At 47.8% G+C, this 18,202-nt stretch overlaps 1 protein-coding gene across 1 annotated transcript in view; it reads left to right on the top strand.

The window, feature by feature from the left end:
* The window catches only part of ints3 (integrator complex subunit 3), a 64,944-nt gene that overhangs the window by 25,265 nt on the left and 21,477 nt on the right, over positions 1 to 18,202 (top strand). The window contains exons 9-16 of the mRNA XM_067976018.1: positions 94 to 191; positions 1,636 to 1,827; positions 3,682 to 3,769; positions 4,312 to 4,391; positions 7,376 to 7,467; positions 9,471 to 9,577; positions 13,412 to 13,537; positions 15,035 to 15,329. Of these exons, the coding sequence (XP_067832119.1) occupies positions 94 to 191; positions 1,636 to 1,827; positions 3,682 to 3,769; positions 4,312 to 4,391; positions 7,376 to 7,467; positions 9,471 to 9,577; positions 13,412 to 13,537; positions 15,035 to 15,329 (1,078 nt within the window). The remainder of the gene's footprint in view (positions 1 to 93; positions 192 to 1,635; positions 1,828 to 3,681; positions 3,770 to 4,311; positions 4,392 to 7,375; positions 7,468 to 9,470; positions 9,578 to 13,411; positions 13,538 to 15,034; positions 15,330 to 18,202) is intronic.

Raw genomic sequence — 18,202 nt, 5'->3', positions numbered from 1 at the left:
ATTCAGGTGTTGTTGTCGGCCCCGGCCATGGGGCAAGCTACCGTCCCCTTCTCCTAAATAATATCGATGTATTTCTTTCCTTCTCCCCCTTAGGTGTTCTACAACTTTTACAGACCCGAACCTCTAGAAAGTTCCTGGCTTGCCGCTTGACGCCTGACATGGAAACCAAATTGCTGTTCATGACGTCCAGGGTAAGCCGGAATCTTCAGTAACTTCGAGTCCTCATAAATTTGAACACCTCTATTAAATCTCCCCTTAACCCTCTCTGCTCGAAGGAAAACAATCCCAGCTTCTCCAGTCTCCCCACATAACTGATGTCCCTCATCCCTGGTAACATCCTGGTAAATCTCCTGTGGGCCCTCTTCAAAGCCGTGACATCCTTTCTAAAGTGTGGTGCCCAGAATTGGACACAATTGACGGGCAGTCACTGTTGTTACGTAGACAAATAAAGCTACTAACGGCAGGACAGCAAGATCCCACAAACAGTAATGAGGTGAGAGAGCAGTTAACCTCCTTCTCGGTGGTGAAGGTTGAAGGAGGAATGTTGGCCACGACAACGGGAAAATTCCCCACTCCTTTTCGAATAGGGTCACTTTTGGTTAGTCTGAAGCCACAGAACTAGAGCCATAGAAATTTACAGCACAGACGGAGGCCATTCAGTCCATTGTGCCTGTGCCGACCCTATGCTACATCAATCCCAAACTAATCCCACTGCCCCGCTCTCTCACCATAGCCCTGTGTCAATCCCAAACTAATCCCACTGCCCCGCTCTCTCACCATAGCCCTGTGTCAATCCCAAACTAATCCCACTGCCCCGCTCTCTCACCATAGCCCTGTGTCAATCCCAAACTAATCCCACTGCCCCGCTCTCTCACCATAGCCCTGTGTCAATCCCAAACGAATCCCACCGCCCCGCTCTCTCACCATAGCCCTGTGTCAATCCCAAACTAATCCCACCGCCCCGCTCTCTCACCATAGCCCTGTGTCAATCCCAAACTAATCCCACCGCCCCGCTCTCTCACCATAGCCCTGTGTTAATCCCACTGCCCAGTGCTCTATTAGTTACTAATAAATCCAATAAGGAATTCAGGAATAACTTCTTTACCCAGAGAGTGGTGAGAATGTGGAACTCGCTCCCACAAGGAGTGGTTGAGGTGAATAACATGGATACATTTAAGGGGAAGCTGGATAAACACATGAGGGAGAAAGGAATAGAAGGATATGCTGAAAGGGTGAGATGAAGTAGGGTGGGTGGAGACTCGTGCGGAGCATAAACACCAGCATAAACCAGTTGGGCCGAATGGCCTGTTTCTGTGCTGTAAATTTTATGTACTTCAAATATTTGTCCATTTCTCTCTTAAATAGCCTCTGCCTCAACCACTCCCTGTGGCTAAGCATTTCCTTCTCTGCCAACTCCCTGTGTAAAGAAATTTCTCCTCACCTCACCCCCTCCTTGCACTTTGAGTGACTACTTTAAATTGATGGTCCCTTTAACTGACTCTCCAACCAGAGGAAATATCCTGACTAAAACAGTTTATAACTTTAAAAAAAATCTCCATTAGATCTCCTCTTGGCCACCTCTACTCTGGTGGGAATGGAACCAGCATCATGAGCCCTTTTTGTGATTAACTGTAGGTTCGGTTTGGGCAGCAAAAACGGTACCAGGACTGGTTTCAGCGGCAGTATCTCTCGACCCCTGATAGCCAGTCGTTACGCTGTGACCTGATCCGATACATCTGCGGAGTCGTACATCCGTCTAACGAGGTGCTGAGCTCGGACATCCTGCCCCGGTGGGCCATCATCGGCTGGTTACTGACGACGTGCACTGTGAGTAACACTAGACATCAGGACAGAAATCAGTAGCAAGAAAGAGATGGATAGATTGAGAGAGAGAGAATGAACTCGCATTTCTATCACGCCTTGCACGACCTCAGGACGTCCCAAAGCGCTTTACAGCCAATGAAGTACTTTTGAAGCGTAGTCACTGTTGTAATGTAGGAAACGCGGCAGCCAATCTGCGCACAGCAAGATCCCACACAACAATGTGATAATGACCAGATAATCTGTTTTTATTGATGTTGGTTTGAGGGATAAATATTGGCTCCAGGACACCGGGGAGAACTCCCCCGCACTTGTTTGAAATAGTGGCCGTGGGATCGTTTACATCCACCTGAGAGGGGCATCGGCTGCCACGTTTCCTACATTACAACAGTGACTACACTTCAAAAGTACTTAATTGGCTGGAAAACACTTCGGGACGTTGTGAAAGGCCTGATGTAAATGCAAGTCTTTCTTTCTTTATTGACCACGTAATCAATAGGAAGAGTTGTGAACCCAGCATGAGAGGAATTTGCTTAGGCCCAGGATTCAGTGCTATCATCTCTAATTATAAAAAGATCTGACCGGGGAATTTCTGGTCACGAACTGTGGCCAACTCGTACTTTGATTATAAGTCGTGGTACTAATTTAACTTTTCCTTTTGTTGATGTTGAATCTGAATTATTATTCCAGCTGAGGTTAATTGCACTGTGGAGTGCTGGTGAGTGGGTGAGAGCATGTGGGGCCTGAATATACTTGCTGATATTCGCAGTGGTAATTGTTTAAGGGCCTGTTTATTTCATGATATTCACTCAACCTCCTAACGCTGCATCGAAAAGACAATATTCTGAGCTTATTTATAAATATTGGGTAGTCACTAATAAATCCAATAGGGAATTCAGGAGAAACATCTTTACTCAGAGTGGTTGATGCGAATAGCATAGATGCATTTAAGGGGAAGCTAAATAGGTCCACAAGGAAGAAGGATATGCTGATAGGGTGAGATTAAGTAGGGAGGGAGGAGGCTCGTGTGGAGCATAAACACCAGCACAGACCAGTTGAGCTGACTGGCCTGTTTCTGAGCTGTACATTCCAGGGATGAGAGGCTTTAGTTAAAAGGAAAGATTAGAGAAACTGGGGCACTTTTCTTTAAAACAAAGGCGGTTAAGAGGAGGGTTTTTGATAGAGAAATGGGGAGACATTATTTCCAATTGTCATTATGTTGGTAACTAAAGGGCATAAATTTAAGACAGTCACCGCAAGAACGAAGGGAAAGATTAGGAGAAATTTCATTGTGCAGAAGGCTGTCGGGATGTAGACTGTCCGACTGGAAAAAGTGGTGGAACCAGAATCTATAAAAGGGCAATGGATAAATATTTGGTCGGGGAAAGGGCAGGAGAGTGGGACTAAATGGATAGCTCGTGAAGAGAGCTGTTGGGAAACGTGGCAGCCACTTTGCGCACAGCAAGGTCCCACAAACAGCAAGTAGAGCAGAGACCAGATAATTTGTTCCGATGATATTGGTTGAGGGATAAATGTTGGTCAGATCAACAGGAGAACATCCCTTGCTCTTCCTCAAAAAAAAAAACTGCTGTGGGATCTTTTAAGTCCACAGGTCTCTGTTTAATGTCTCGTCCGAAAGACGGCAGCTCCAACAATGCAGCGCTCCCTCGGTGTTGGCACTGGGAGCGTCAACCCAGATTATGTGCTCAAGTCTTGGAGTGGGGCTTGAACCTACAACCTCCTTATTCAGAAGGGAGATTCCTACAAACTGAGCCAAGCTGACATTTGATGCCAAGTTACATCATTGAGTACGTTGTAAGTCGCTTTCTCACAGAATCTTTTTTCCCTCTTTCATTTCAGTCCAACGTTGCAGCTTCGAATGCCAAGCTTGCCTTGTTTTATGACTGGCTGTTCTTCAGTCCCGAAAAGGACAGCATCATGAACATAGGTAAGGGACGCATGTATTATTATTATTCTTCTTCACTTGTTTCCTCCCCATCTCCCGCTCTTCCTGGAGGTCAATTCCATGGGCTCCGGCCACCCTCCGGTATCCAGCTCGAGCACCATTCCTCATCCATGAGTCCAAACAGTGAAAATAAGCCGACTATTTTACCATGATGGTCGTCACAGCCGAGTCCGATTCTGATATCCATGCACCGGCTATAGAAGTAGGGCAATTTCCAAATAGAGATGGTTGACTAATTTTATTGAGTACTTCCAGTGCGCCTGACCTTAATTTGGATGAATACAGAGTAAAGCTCCCTCTACACTGTCCCATCAAACACTCCCAGGGCAGGTACAGCACGGGTTAGATACAGAGTAAAGCTCCCTCTACACTGTCCCATCGAACACTCCCAGGGCAGGTACAGGGTTAGATACAGAGTAAAGCTCCCTCTACACTGTCCCATCAAACACTCCCAGGGCAGGTACAACGCGGTTTGTTTGAACCTTTTAGTTTGCTGATTGATTTTGCCTTTCTTCTCATTTCAGAGCCAGCTATTCTTGTAATGCATCATTCCATGAAGCCTCATCCAGCAATTACTGCCACTCTGCTAGACTTCATCTGTCGGGTGAGTGCTACCCACACTTTCCATTAACCAGACCTGACAGCACTGTACAAATCCCAGGTGTGGGATTTATCGGCTCGAGCTGTATCCCCGAGGCACTGCTTCACGCCTAAAAACAGAAACATGATTAAAAGTGGTAAAACGGGGTGACGAAGTGGCATTTATATGTGTCCTCGCTGTTAGTCCTGTTCTTTCTTGGTTCTCTGTCCTTTTCTTCCCCCTCCTTTCTCTCTCTTCTCTCTTTTTCCTCTTCACTTTCCTTTTCTGCTCTCGCTCTCGCTCTCTCCCCCACCTTTTCACTCTTTCCCCTCTCCCCTTCTCCACACCCCCCCTTCTCCTGGTTTTTACTGCTGATGGAGGAGACCCAGCCCGATTGCCTCCTGATTTCTCTTGCATCCCAGCAGAGATTTCACCGCCACATGCTGGCGTGAGATTACGATGCTGAGAGGGAGATCTTTTATGAGTCGGCTGAGGTTCGGGGCCCCTGTTGGGCGTGTGTCCCGGTTGAGCTGCCTGGCAGCGTGTCATGTTGGCAGTGATTCCCAGCCTGTCCTGTAGGCACTGACTCTGTTCCACCAGGAGCCCTCCCGTATAAGTCATTTGGATGAGACGTTAAACCCGAGGCCCATGGCACTATTTGAAGAGGAGCCGGGGGGAAAATACACATTACCTGGTCATTTATCTCATTGCTGTTCTTGGGATCTTGCTGTGTGCAAATTTTCCTACATAATAACAGCAACTGCTCTTTAGAAGTACTTAATTGGCTGTAAAGTGCCTGAGGCGCTGCATAAATTCTTTCTTTCTTACACACCGGTAGATCCGAGGCTGGTTTCCCCCATTGTGCTGAGTTAGCTGGTCTCAGTCAGGACAACAGCTGACGTGCTACACTTGGCCCCTGTGTCCCCTAGTGAAGGGGAAAAAATCAGACAGCGTTCCCGATGCTCATCACTGTTCAGTGACCGCCCCCACCCCCCCCCCCCGGCCGATGGAATGTGTGTAGATACTCCCCCCATCAGGCCTGGCTGTGATGCCCCCCATGGTAAAATAGGCTGCTGAGACTCACTGTGTAGGCTCACACGTGAAGAGTGACCAGCTTGCGGGGAGGTGGGGGTAGTCAGAGAGCAGGACCCCAGCGTGAGTCTACATCTTTGGGAGAGGAGAGTGAGACAGTGACCCCTGTTCTGATTGATGTTGTAGACTGTAATTGTTTAGCCATTGTGTACAATATAGAATCATAGAATGATACAGCACAGAAGGAGGCCATTCAGCCCATCATGGCTGTGCCAGCTCATTGGAAGAGCTATCCAATCAGTCCCACTCTCCCCTGCTCTTTCCCCATCGCCCTGCAAATTTTTTCCCCTTCCAAGTATTTATCCAATTCCTTTTTGAAAGTTACTATTGAATCTGCTTCCTCTACCCTTTCAGGCAGCGCATTCCAGATTGTAGCAGCTCACTGCGTAAAAAATGTTTTCTCACGTTGCCTCTGGTTCTTTTGCCAGTTACCGTAAATCCGTGTCCTCTGGTTACCGACCCTTCCGCCAGTGGAAACAGTTTCTCCTTATTTACTCTCTCAAAACCACTCATGATTTTGAACGCCTCTATTAAATCTCCCCTTAACCTTCTCTGCCCCAAGGAGAACAATCCCAGCTTCTCTAGTCTTTCCATGTAACTGAAGTCCCTCATCCCTGGTATCATTCTAGTAAATCTCTTCTGCACCCTCTCTAAGGCCTTGACATCCTTCCTAAAGTGCAGTGCCCAGAATTAAACACAGTACTCCAGCTAACCAGTGTTTTATAAAGGTTTAGCATAACTTCCTTGCTTTTGTACTCTGTCTCTATTAATAAAGCCAAGGATCCCATATGCTTTTTTAACGGCCTTATCAACTTGTCCTGCCATGTTCAAAGATTTGTGTACATGCACCCCCAGGTCTCTCTGTTCCTGCACCCCCTTTAAAATTGTACCATTTAGTTTTTATTGCCTCTCCTCATTCTTCTTACCAAAATGGATCACTTCTCACTTCTCTTTGATAAAAGTTTTGAAAACCACGATGATTTAGAGTGAATTTGTTGTTTGTGTTTATGTATAAGAGAGCAAATGAAGCTAATGGAAGGGCACCCCAGGCAGGAATAATAATGCTTATTATAATTCATTATGATAATTAAAGTATGCTAATTGCACCTTATTTACATGCGATAGTTGGGTTGATAGTTGACTGCAAAAAAATTAAATCTTCTGTATTGATGAAAAGTGCAGAGTTCTCATTCTGAGTAGACTGAAGCTACAATATGCAAGTGTGTAATTGGAAAATAGACTTTGCACGATTAACTCTCAGCCCATTACTCCTGCTGCTTTGCGTAGCTTAGAGACCACGTGTTGGGGCACCAATTGTTTACCTTAAGGGAATAAAATACACACACAACCAGGCATGGGTTGCTAAATTAGATGCATGTTTTACGAGGCAGGCTATCAAATTAGAATTGTGCCTGCTCCACCGGGCACAGCACTGGGGGGGTCTTGGTGCTGAGTGGGACATTACAGTGCTGGGGTGTTGCTCTGTTGCATTTGGGAGATGACAGTGCTGGTAAATTGTGTTTGTATCGGTGGGATGTGATTACACAATGTTGGATTATCATTGTGTTTTTGGGGGCGGTGTGGGGGTCACAGAGCGTGGGTGTCGTGGTGTGGCCAGGGATGGAGAGAGGACCCAGTTCTGATGTTGGAGAGCAGTTTAATTGTCTCTCACAGGAATTTTCCCCCTTGCCCCATTGCTGTATCCACCGATTGTTTACTTACTGAGAGGCCGAATAGGAAAAATGAACTTTGTGAGCAGGTAGTTTTGTACTCCAGTAATAATATGTTATTTCCTGTTCATCAGAGGTAGCTCTCTGAAAAGAGGCGGTGTTTTTTGGGGATCACTGTTCCCAGCATTAACCACTGTCAGACTCTTTTCCCCCCCTCGCTAATGTTGTTCTTGTCCTGTTCGGCAGATTATTCCCCATTTTTACCCCCCGTTGGAGTCCCACGTGAGGCAGGGCGTGTTCAACTCGCTCAATCACATCGTGGAAAAGCGAGTACTGGCGTAAGTACCATCCGATCTCAGGAGAACGTTGAACAGAAATCTTTTGTGCGCGAGCGTGTACGTGTGCACGAGTGAGTCTACACACATCTGCGCTGCCCACTCCAGTGTCTAGGTACCAATGCAGTATCTGTTGTACATGTGATTTCTCGAGATGCGACACTGAGCAATGCATCCTGTGAATTTCTACTGTTACAGTCTGTTCAGCGATTTGCCGAGCGCTGCGATTTTTTGCCGCAAGTGATTCATGCTAAACGCAGGAACTGCAAGAATTCACTGCCGGTTTGTCGTAAGAAGTGAGTTGCTGAACTATGAGAAACATCTCAATCGAGCCACTACTTTAACGTTGTGCGATCCTCTTAATTCCTCCCCCTCAAATTGCTCACAGCACCTGTGACAGACCTGGAACCACCAGTGTGTGGAGGACCCTCAGCAAATACCGGCGCACACCAGGGAGAACCCCCTGCCCTAACTTTGTGAAGGCAGCATCATCTGCCCAAAGGAGGCGTGGGGCTAATATTGCAGAAACCGTCAGTGTGCAGTAACAGGAGCAACTTGCATTTATATAGCGCCTTTAACGTAGTAAAACGTCCCAAGGCGCTTCACAGCAGCGATTATCAGACATAATTTGACACTGAGCCACATAAGGAGATATTAGGACAGGTGACCAAAAGCTTGGTCAAAGAGGTAGGATTTAAGGAGGGTCTTAAAGGAGGAGAGAGGCGGAGAGGTTTAGGGAGGGAATTCCAGAGCTATGGCCTAGGCAGCTGAAGGCACGGCCGCCAATGGTGGAGCGACGAAAATCGGGGATGCGCAAGAGGCCAGAATTTGAGGAGTGCAGAGATCTCGGAGGGTTGTGGGGTTGGAGGAGGTTACAGAGATAGGGAGGGGGGGGTGAGTGCACAGAATGATTTGAAAACAAGGATTTAAAAATCGAGGTGTTGCTGGTCAGGGTGCCAATGTAAGTCAGCGAGCACAGGGGTGATGGGTGAATGGGACTCAGTGCAAGTTAGGATATGGACAGCAGAGTTTTGGATGAGCTCAAGTTTACAGAGGGTGGAAGGTGGGAGGCCAGCCAGCAGAGCATTGGACTAGTCGAGTGGAGAGGCAACAAGAGCATGTGTGAGGGTTTCAGCAGCAGATGAGGTGAGGCAGGGGCGGAGACCCCATCGCAGGGGCGACGTTACAGAGGTGGAAGGACGCGGTCTAGGTGATGGAGAGGATATGGGGCCAGAAGCTCAGCTCAGGGTCAAATAGGATGCCAAGGTTGCGAACAGTCTGGTTCTGCCTCGGACAGTGGCCAGGGAGAGGGATGGAGTCGGTAGTGAGGTAACGGAGTTTGTGGCGGGGACCAAAGACCATGGGCAGTCAACAAATACAGGAGTCCAATGACCGGATGAACCCCCTGGGCGCTCTCACGGACTCTGTTGGGGCCTGCGGACACCCAGTTTCGAAAATCAACTCCCTGGCTGTCGCACGGGTTGAAGTCAGCTCTCCACACACGGCCCGAGTTTCGACAGAAGTAAAAACAGAAAATGCTTGAGACGCTCAGTGGGTCGGGCAGCATCTGCGGAGAGAGGAACAGAGTTAATGTTTCAGGTCGACGACCTTTCGTCAGAACGGGAAGTAAATGTCATCGTCAAAATTTTCCGTCGGGAGCCTTATTTCGGATCGGAGGTTTCTAACCATTTGCAGGAAAAACGGCCGTCCCGTTGGGAAAAACTCTGAACACCGGAAATAAAAAGAGCAAGCTCTGGAACTACATGGCAGGTCTTGGCAGGGCCTGAAAGAGTGAAGGCAGATTAACGGTTCGGAGGATGGGCTCTGATGAAGAGTCTTCACCTGAAACGTGAAACCTGCCTCTTCTCTTTCTGCGCTGGTGGACCAGCCGTCTATTTTCCGACATTTAGCGTTCTGGATGTTTTGTGTGTGGACGTCCGCCTGCGGGGAATGTTCCTTTTGAAAAGACCTCGGTGACGTCTCTCTCTCTCTCTCGTTGTTCTCAGGCCCTTGGCACCTCTATTCGACAACCCAAAACTGGACAAAGAGCTGCGCGCCATGATACGGGAAAAGTTTCCGGAATTTTGTAGCTCGCCCTCGCCGCCAGTGGAAGGTAATTAACCCCGTGTGGAGTTTTTTCTCCACGGTAAAAGAGAAGGACTGTATTATTTCTGCGCTTCAGGTCCGTTTAATCCCACTCTCTAACCGTACTTTACCTGAAGACTGCGCACGGTCTTGCCTCCCTGGTTGTGCGATAGTGTAAACCGGGTGCCAGCAGCCCGTTTTAACATCTCGCCCCCATTTTTGTTTCCGTTGACGTCAAAGGGGAGAGATGTAAAACGGGCTGTTCGTTCGCTGTCACCTGTTTTACACGTGCACAAAGTCGAGATCTACACGGCCCGTGCGGAACGACACAGGACGTTGCCTTTTGCTTTTAACAAAAACTTGCATTTACACTTCGCTTTTAATGTAATAAAACATCCCAAGGCGCTTCGCAGGAACATAATCAGACATTTGACACCGAGCCAGCTGCGGCTCAACGAGTAGCACTCTCGCCTCTGGATCAGAGGGCCGTGGGTTCGAGCCCCGCTCTAGAGATTGGAGCCCATAATCCAGGCTGACACTCCCAGTGCCGTACTGAGGGAGTGCTGTGCTGTCTGTTGGATGCGATGTTAAACCGAGGTTCATCCCTCACATCAGTTAACAAAAAAAAAACAGATGATCTGGTCATTATCACATTGCTGTTTGTGGGATCTTGCTGTGCACTAATTGGCTGCCGCGTTTCCTACATTACAACAGTAACTACACTCCAAAATTACATCATTGGCTGTAAAGCACTTTTTGGGACATCCTGAGGTCGTGAAAGGCGCTTTATAAATGCAAGTTTTTTTTTAAAACGACACAACCTGCAAGAGGAGAGAGTCCATTTGCGAGCGATAGAAATGCTTCCGTTCTCCCTGTAGCTCCGAGCGCGGTTTAATTGTGGATCTCGTGTGTCACAGCACATCTTGTAATCTAGAACACAGCCGTTACATGGTGTTTTATTTTGGCTATGGATGCCCCCAGCTGATTTATCACCACCCAGATGAAGCCTTTTCTGTTGCTGTCGTGTTTGGCTGCCGAACCTTGACTCTGTGCATCATTTGACATTTAGAATTAAAATGCTTATTTCTCTTTCCTCCCCTCTGGTTTTATCCCTTTGAGCACATCACTAAGTTGCCCTGAGAAATCCTGGCTGGAATGCAAGCTGCGTGTTTCTGTTTTGTTTCTTGAGGATGGGAAAGGAAAAAAAAAATCAAATTAAAAACCTTTTACAGCTGGGCATCGAAAAGGTTCAGGTTACTTCCTGACTCTGACCCTTGGAAGCTAACGCAGGGAGCAAAGGGTGTTTTTGTGACTGGAAGGCTGTTTCCAGTGGGGTCCCTTGCTTTTTGTGGTATATATTAATAATTTGGTCTTAAATGTAGGGGGCATGATTAAGAAGTTTGCAGATGATGCAAAAATTGGCCGTGTGTTTGATAGTGAGGAGGAAAGCTGTAGACTGCAGGAAGATATCAATGGACTGATCAGGTGGGCAGAAAAATGGCAAATGGAATTCAATCCAGAGAAGTGTGAGGTAATGTATTTGGGGAGGGCAAACAAGGCAAGGGAATACACAATAAATGGGAGGATACTGAGAGGTGTAGAGGAAGTGAGGGACCTTGGAGTGCATGTCCACAGATCCCTGAAGGTAGCAGGACAGGTAGATAAGGTGGTTAAGAAGGCATATGGGATACTTTCCTTTATTAGCCGAGGCATAGAATATAGAAGTGGGGAGGTTATGCTAAAACACAAGTTTGGCCACAGCTTGAGTACTGCGTACAGTTCTGGTCACCACGTTACAGGAAGGATGTGATTGCACATCTGGATACAGAGGAAATTTATGAGGATGTTGCCAGGACCGGAGAATTTTAACTATGAGGAAAGATTGGATAGGCTGGGATTGTTTTCCTTGGAACAGAGGAGGCTGAGGGGAGATTTAATTGAGGTGTATAAAATTATGAGGGGCCTAGACAGAGTGGATAGGGAGGAGCTATTTCCCTTAGCAGAGGGGTCAATAACCAGGGGGCAGAGATTTAAAGTGATTTGTAGAAGGATTAGAGGGGAGCTGAGGAGAAATGTTTTCCCCCAGAGGGTGGTGGGGGTCTGGAACTCACTGCCTGAGAGGGTGGGAGAGGCAGAAACCCTCAACTCATTTAAAAAGTACCTGGATGTGCACCTGAACAGACGTGACCGGCAGAGCAAGGACCAAGAGCTGGAAAGTGGGAATAGGCTGGGACGCTCATTTTTGGCCGGCGCAGACACGATGGGCCGAATGGCCTCCTTCTGTACCGTAAATTTCCTATGATTCTAAGCTCGACTGCGGACCAGTGAGAAGGTCCATCCCTCTTTTTTCCCTCCGCCCCCCCCCAGCCCTGTGTTCCCTTCCTCCCCTGAAGGTGCTGGAGCACAGTTTCACAGCCGCTGTCTACCCCCTTGAAGCTATGTTACCGCTGTATAAAGCTGTGGTTAGACCCCACCTGGAGATATTATGTTCAGTTCCAGGTACTGCACCTCAGGAAGGGTGTATTGGCCTTGGAGGGGGTGTAGCGCAGATTCACCTGAATGATGAGGACAGGTTGCACAGACTAGGCTTGTATTCCCTTGAATTTAGAAGATTAAGGGATGATCTGATTGAGGTGTTTAAGATGATTACATAATTTTATAGGGCAGATAGAGGGAAACCATTTCCTCTGGAGGGGGGGTCCAGAACAAGAGGGCTTACCCTTAAAATGAGAGCTGGGCCGTTCAGGGGTGATGTCAGGAAGCATTTCTTCACACAAAGGGGAGTGGAAATCTGGAACTTTTTTTCCACCCCCCACCCCCCCAAAAAAAGCTGATGAGGTTGGGGGTCAATTGAAAATGTCAAAACTGAGATTGATAGAATTTTGTTAGACAAGGATATTGAGGGTTATGGAACCAAGGCGGGTAGATGGAGTTAAGATACAGATCAGCCACAATCTAATCGAGTGGCTGAATGGCCTCCTCCTGTTCCTATGTTGCTTCCGAGTAAAGCTCCCTCTGCACTGTCCCATCAAACACTCCCAAGGCAGGTACAGCACGGGGTTAGATACAGAGTAAAGCTCCCTCTACACTGTCCCATCAAACACTCCCAGGGCAGGTACAGCACGGGTTAGATACAGAGTAAAGCTCCCTCTACACTGTCCCATCAAACACTCCCAGGGCAGGTACAGCACGGGTTAGATACAGAGTAAAGCTCCCTCTGCACTGTCCCATCAAACACTCCCAGGGCAGGTACAGCACGGGTTAGATACAGAGTAAAGCTCCCTCTACACTGTCCCATCAAACACTCCCAGGGCAGGTACAGCACGGGTTAGATACAGAGTAAAGCTCCCTCTACACTGTCCCATCAAACACTCCCAGGGCAGGTACAGGGTTAGATACAGAGTAAAGCTCCCTCTACACTGTCCCATCAAACACTCCCAGGGCAGGTACAGCACGGGTTGGATAGAATTCCCTCCACACTGCCCCATCAATGTACATCACCCCCAATCTCTGAAAACTGTAATTACACCAGTGTGAGATTTTTCCAATTCCTAAACTAGCCCTCGGAGCCTGAACAAGTTTGTCAATTTAGTCCCGGTGTTGTGCCCAACGTGAATTGAGTTTGGTAGAGTCTTAATCAAGTTCCTAGTAGGCATGGGGCTCAGCACAAAACTACCCCACATCTATCGAACAACCAGAGAACGACCACGGGACGGCTGATTAGGTTGGGGGCAGAAGCATGTTGCTGGGGCAGAGTAGGAGGAGATGTACTCCAGGTTCAACCTCGAGAGTGCTCAACTCTTAGTGAGAGTGTGTTGTTCCATTACGAGTGAGTAAAGGAATTAATTTTCTTCCTTGGCAGTTAAAATTGAAGAATCTGCTACCATTGATATGGATAATCATGTAACTGACAAGGACCGAGAGGAGAATTGCTATGATAATACAGATGCTGCCTTTAGCGATGATGAGGAAGAGCTGAACAATAAAGGTGAGCCCGACAGAATCTCAACGCACCATTCCTTTGCGTGAAGAAGTGATGGGACTCGGTGACTGTGTCACTAAGTGTTTGCCGAGACTCTCCAGATCGGGTGTTGTTTGGTTGTGGTGTTAAGCTTTCATCTCTCCATTCATTTTCCATCCACCTGCACAATCATAGAATCACAAGCATAGAAGGAGGCCATTTGGCCCATCGTGCCTGTGCCGGCTCTTTGAAAGAGCTATCCAATTAGTCCCTCTTTCCCCATAGCCCTGTAAATTTCTCCTTTTCAAGTATTTATCCAATTCCCTTTTGAAAGTTATTATTGAATCTGCTTCCACCGCCCTTTCAGGCAGCGCGTTCCAGATCAGAACAACTCGCTGCGTAAAAATGTTCTCCTCATCACCCCCTCTGGTTCTTTTGCCAATTACTATAAATCTGTGTCCCCTGGTTACTGACCCTGCAGCCATTGGAAACAGTTTCTCTTTATTTACTCTATCAAAACCCCTCATGATTCTGAAGCTCTATCGAATGATTGTGATAGTTTTACCGGGACTCACTATATTTTATTTGTTGCCTCTCCCACAGGTGCGTGATTATTACTGGTTTGGCTTCAGATTCACAGGTGGTAGCTGTTGTCATGTGAGAGCCAGCTGGCTTCCTGACTGCAGAGAGCCCGACCCGCTCCCAATCTGATACGCGCTCGAACAGTTCCATTAGGAATTGTTGGATGGTGATCAGGAGCAGGAATCCGGAGGGGTTTTTTTTTTTGTTGCTGCCCCATTCCGTAGCCCCAAGTCACCTGAGACCGATTGTAATCCCGTGCTGCTGCCTGACTGCGACAAGCTAACTGCACTGGGTGGGGATGGCACTGGGATCTTCAGGTCTGTGTGGCACAGTACCACGCCAGACAGAGCAATTAACCCACCGAGCCATCGGGATCTTGGTCAGGGTCCAACTCTGGGCTGAATTAGCTCGTCGCAGGTCGGGTGCTATAGTATGTCTGAGACCCTGGGTTAGGGAGGGGGAAATTAGCTGGGGTTCCTGCTTCCGGTTCCTGTATCTCGTGACCACCCCCCTCCCCTGCACGTGTGGACGCCAGTTGATGACCGAATTAGATTTGGCTGTGACGCCCTCCTAAAGTTGAATAGCCCGACAACGCTCTCTGTCGAGGCTCATTGAGTGAGGTAATGATGGATGCATGAACTCATACCCCCAGCAAGAGTTAGCACTTTTAGGAGATGGGTGGGGGGTGTGCTGCATTCTTATCAGTGCGTGGTTCACATTGGGTCACTGATTAGTAGATTTACATTGGGTTGGGGGCCTGCGGTCAGGCTGCTTCCTTCACCCAGTAAGTTTACGTTGGGTTTGGTTAAGGCTGGTTCTTTAAAGACCTAGGAACATGGGAACAGGAGGAGGCCATTCAGCCCCTCGAGCCTGTTCCGGCCATTCAGTTAGATCATGGCTGATCTGTGTCGTAACTCTTACCCGCCTCTCTCCTTTTTGTAGGGAAAAAACGGGAATTCCGATTTCATCCGATTAAAGAGGCAATTGTTGAGGAGCCCGTCGATATCACACCCTACCTGGACCAACTGGATGAGGCGCTGAAGGAAAAAGTGTTACTTATTCAGAAAGGAAGGTATGGAGATGAAAGGAGCCATCGCTCCGTCAGCGAATTCCTCGTCTTCTTCAAAGACAGAAAAATTTCTGTGGGACCTCGGGATGGAAAGAGAGGTTTTGCCGTCTGGTTCAAGTTACTTCAGTACTCCCTGTTCTCCTTCCTTTCCTCTCGCTCACGGTTTTTGTAATGTTTGTGTATTTTTTTTTTAACCTCCTCACGCTCCATCTGCCATCCTCCTGAATATTCCCCACACCATACCCCTCCCTGGGAAGCCTCAATATGGCATAGATGGGCACTCCGTACTCGGGGTTTGTTCAATATGTTTATTTTTAAAAAATGACGAGCAATTTATACTTTCATTTGAAATAAATATATTGAGTTGGCTGATCTCAGCTGGGGCAGCAGGTTAGAAGATTGTAACGTTGACACAGCTGAGGTACATCTTAGCTCATCCTGCCAGCAACACTCCACTGGTCCCCACCACCGTCACAGCATCCAACAGTTGGGACGCTGCAGTTGTCCTCAGCTTTTGGGAGGGTCACAGTCAGTCACTGTTCCTGCCTTTGACGACAATGCAGTGACGCACGTTGGAAAGTCAGGTTGTGAGCACGGGATTCGGCTGGGCTTTGGTGCCTACTCCCTGCCGACGTCCACTGTCCTGGTTCAACACTTTGAGAACGGTCATTTGTGAGGGTGGGGGGGTGTGGTGGTGGTGTTCGGTGCCTGTGGAACCTGGTCTCCAGCGAGAGTCGGCACCATCGGTGGCGGGGGGGGGAGGGGGGAGGGGGAAGCGGGGGAACAATTGGGAACAAACTAAAGTTACAAAGAACTTGCATTTCTATCGCGCGTTTCATGACCTCAGGATGTCCCAAAGCGCTTTACAACTGATGAAGTACTTTTCGAAGTGTAGTCACTGTTGTAATATAGGGAAACGGGGCAGCCAATTTGCGCACAGCAAGATCCCACAAACAGCAATGTGATAATGGCCAGATAAACTGTTTTAGTGATGTTGGTTGAGGGATAAATATTGCCCAGGACGGGGAGAACTCCCCAGCTCTTCTTCCAGTAGTGCAGTGGGATCTTTTACGTCCGCCTGAAAGGGCAGACGGGGCCTCGGTTTAACGCCTCATCCGAGAGACGGCCCCACCGACGGTGCAGCACTCCCTCGGCAGTGGCGCTGGGAGTGTCGGCCTGGATTTTGTGCCCAAGTGTCTGGAGTGGGACATGAACCCGTGACCTCCTGACTCTGAGGGGAGAGTGCTCCCCACTGAACCACGGCTGACACCTTACAGATGAGACGTTGATGCCCCACACAGTGACCGATTTGACTTTTGAGAAATTGTCAGCGCCAAGAGCCAGGTTTGTTTTAAAGTGTGTGTAGCACAGAGAGGCATTGGTTACTGTCGGTGAAAGTACCTCTAGCCACCAGTTCAGAACTGAGAAGAATTCATTGTTAACCACAGTGTTACTGGACTTGTTTATAGAATCATAGAAGTTACAACATGGAAACAGGCCCTTCGGCCCAACATGTCCATGTCGCCCAGTTTATACCACTAAGCTAGTCCCAATTGCCTGCACTTGGCCCATATCCCTCTATACCCATCTTACCCATGTAACTGTCCAAATGCTTTTTAAAAGACAAAATTGTACCCGCCTCTACTACTGCCTCTGGCAGCTCGTTCCAGACACTCACCACCCTTTGAGTGAAAAAATTGCCCCTCTGGACCCTTTTGTATCTCTCCCCTCTCACCTTAAATCTATGTCCCCTCGTTATAGACTCCCCTACCTTTGGGAAAAGATTTTGACTATCTACCTTATCTATGCCCCTCATTATTTTATAGACTTCTATAAGATCACCCCTAAACCTCCTACTCTCCAGGGAAAAAAGTCCCAGTCTATCCAACCTCTCCCTATAAGTCAAACCATCAAGTCCCAGTAGCATCCTAGTAAATCTTTTCTGCACTCTTTCTAGTTTAATAATATCCTTTCTATAATAGGGTGACCAGAACTGTACACAATATTCCAAGTGTGGCCTTACTAATGTCTTGTACAACTTCACAAGACATCCCAACTCCTGTATTCAATGTTCTATATTGGTACCAATACACAACTGTAAAAATGGCACTTGTGCCAATACCATGCTCTTGTGCATTGAGCTTCTTGCTCTGATTCATCACTTGAAATCTATCAGCGACCTGCACCCACCAGTACTTCCCTTGTTTTGTTACGAGACAGGTTCGGATAAAGAAGGTGCTTTGGCCTCGCCAGACTCCTCCTTCCAAGACGCCTTCCCTACCATCTTCCCATTTCGGCACCCGTTGCCCTGGTCTCAGTCAGTCTCCCGGGCAGCTTATCCCAGCCATCGGGCACTCCCCGTGCAAAGAAAGTAGTTGATGAATCCGTCCGAAACATGCCCTTCGCAACTCTGAGCTGCTTCTATCGCTCAATATGCTCCCTCTCCAAACACAACCCAAGTTTGAAAAGGCCTGTAATTGGGCTGCAGGGTGTTTTTCACTGTTCAAGTGGAGGTTTTAACACTCCCACCAATGCCCTCTCAAAGAAAGGATTTATGTATACAGAGCAGCGTATCACGCCTCAGAGATGTCACATAGAATGTTACAGCACGGAACAAGGCTGTTCGGCCCATCGTGCCTGTGCCAGCTCTTTGGTAGAGCTGTCCAATTAGTCCCACTCCCCCCTGCTCTTTCCCCGTAGCCCTGCAAATTTCTCCACTTCACGTATTTATCTAATTTCCCTTTGAAAGTTATTATTGAATCTGCTTCCACCGCCCTTGCAGTGCATTCCAGATCATAACAACTCGCTGTGTGAAAAAAAAATTCTCCTCATTTCCTCCCTGGATTTTTAGCCAATTATCTTAAATCTGTGACATCTGGTTACCGACCCTTCTGCCTGTGGAAACAGTTTCTCCTTATTCAATCTATCAAAACCCCTCATCATTTTGAACACCTCTATTAAAGTCTCAAAGTGCTTCATGTACAATGAATTACTTTGAAGTGCAGTGACTGCTTAGCAGGCAAACACAGCAGGTTCCCACA

This window comes from Heptranchias perlo, chromosome 44 (genome assembly GCF_035084215.1).
Source record: "Heptranchias perlo isolate sHepPer1 chromosome 44, sHepPer1.hap1, whole genome shotgun sequence".
Taxonomy (NCBI): Eukaryota; Metazoa; Chordata; class Chondrichthyes; order Hexanchiformes; family Hexanchidae; genus Heptranchias; species Heptranchias perlo.
This window is presented reverse-complemented; position numbering and strand designations above follow the sequence as displayed.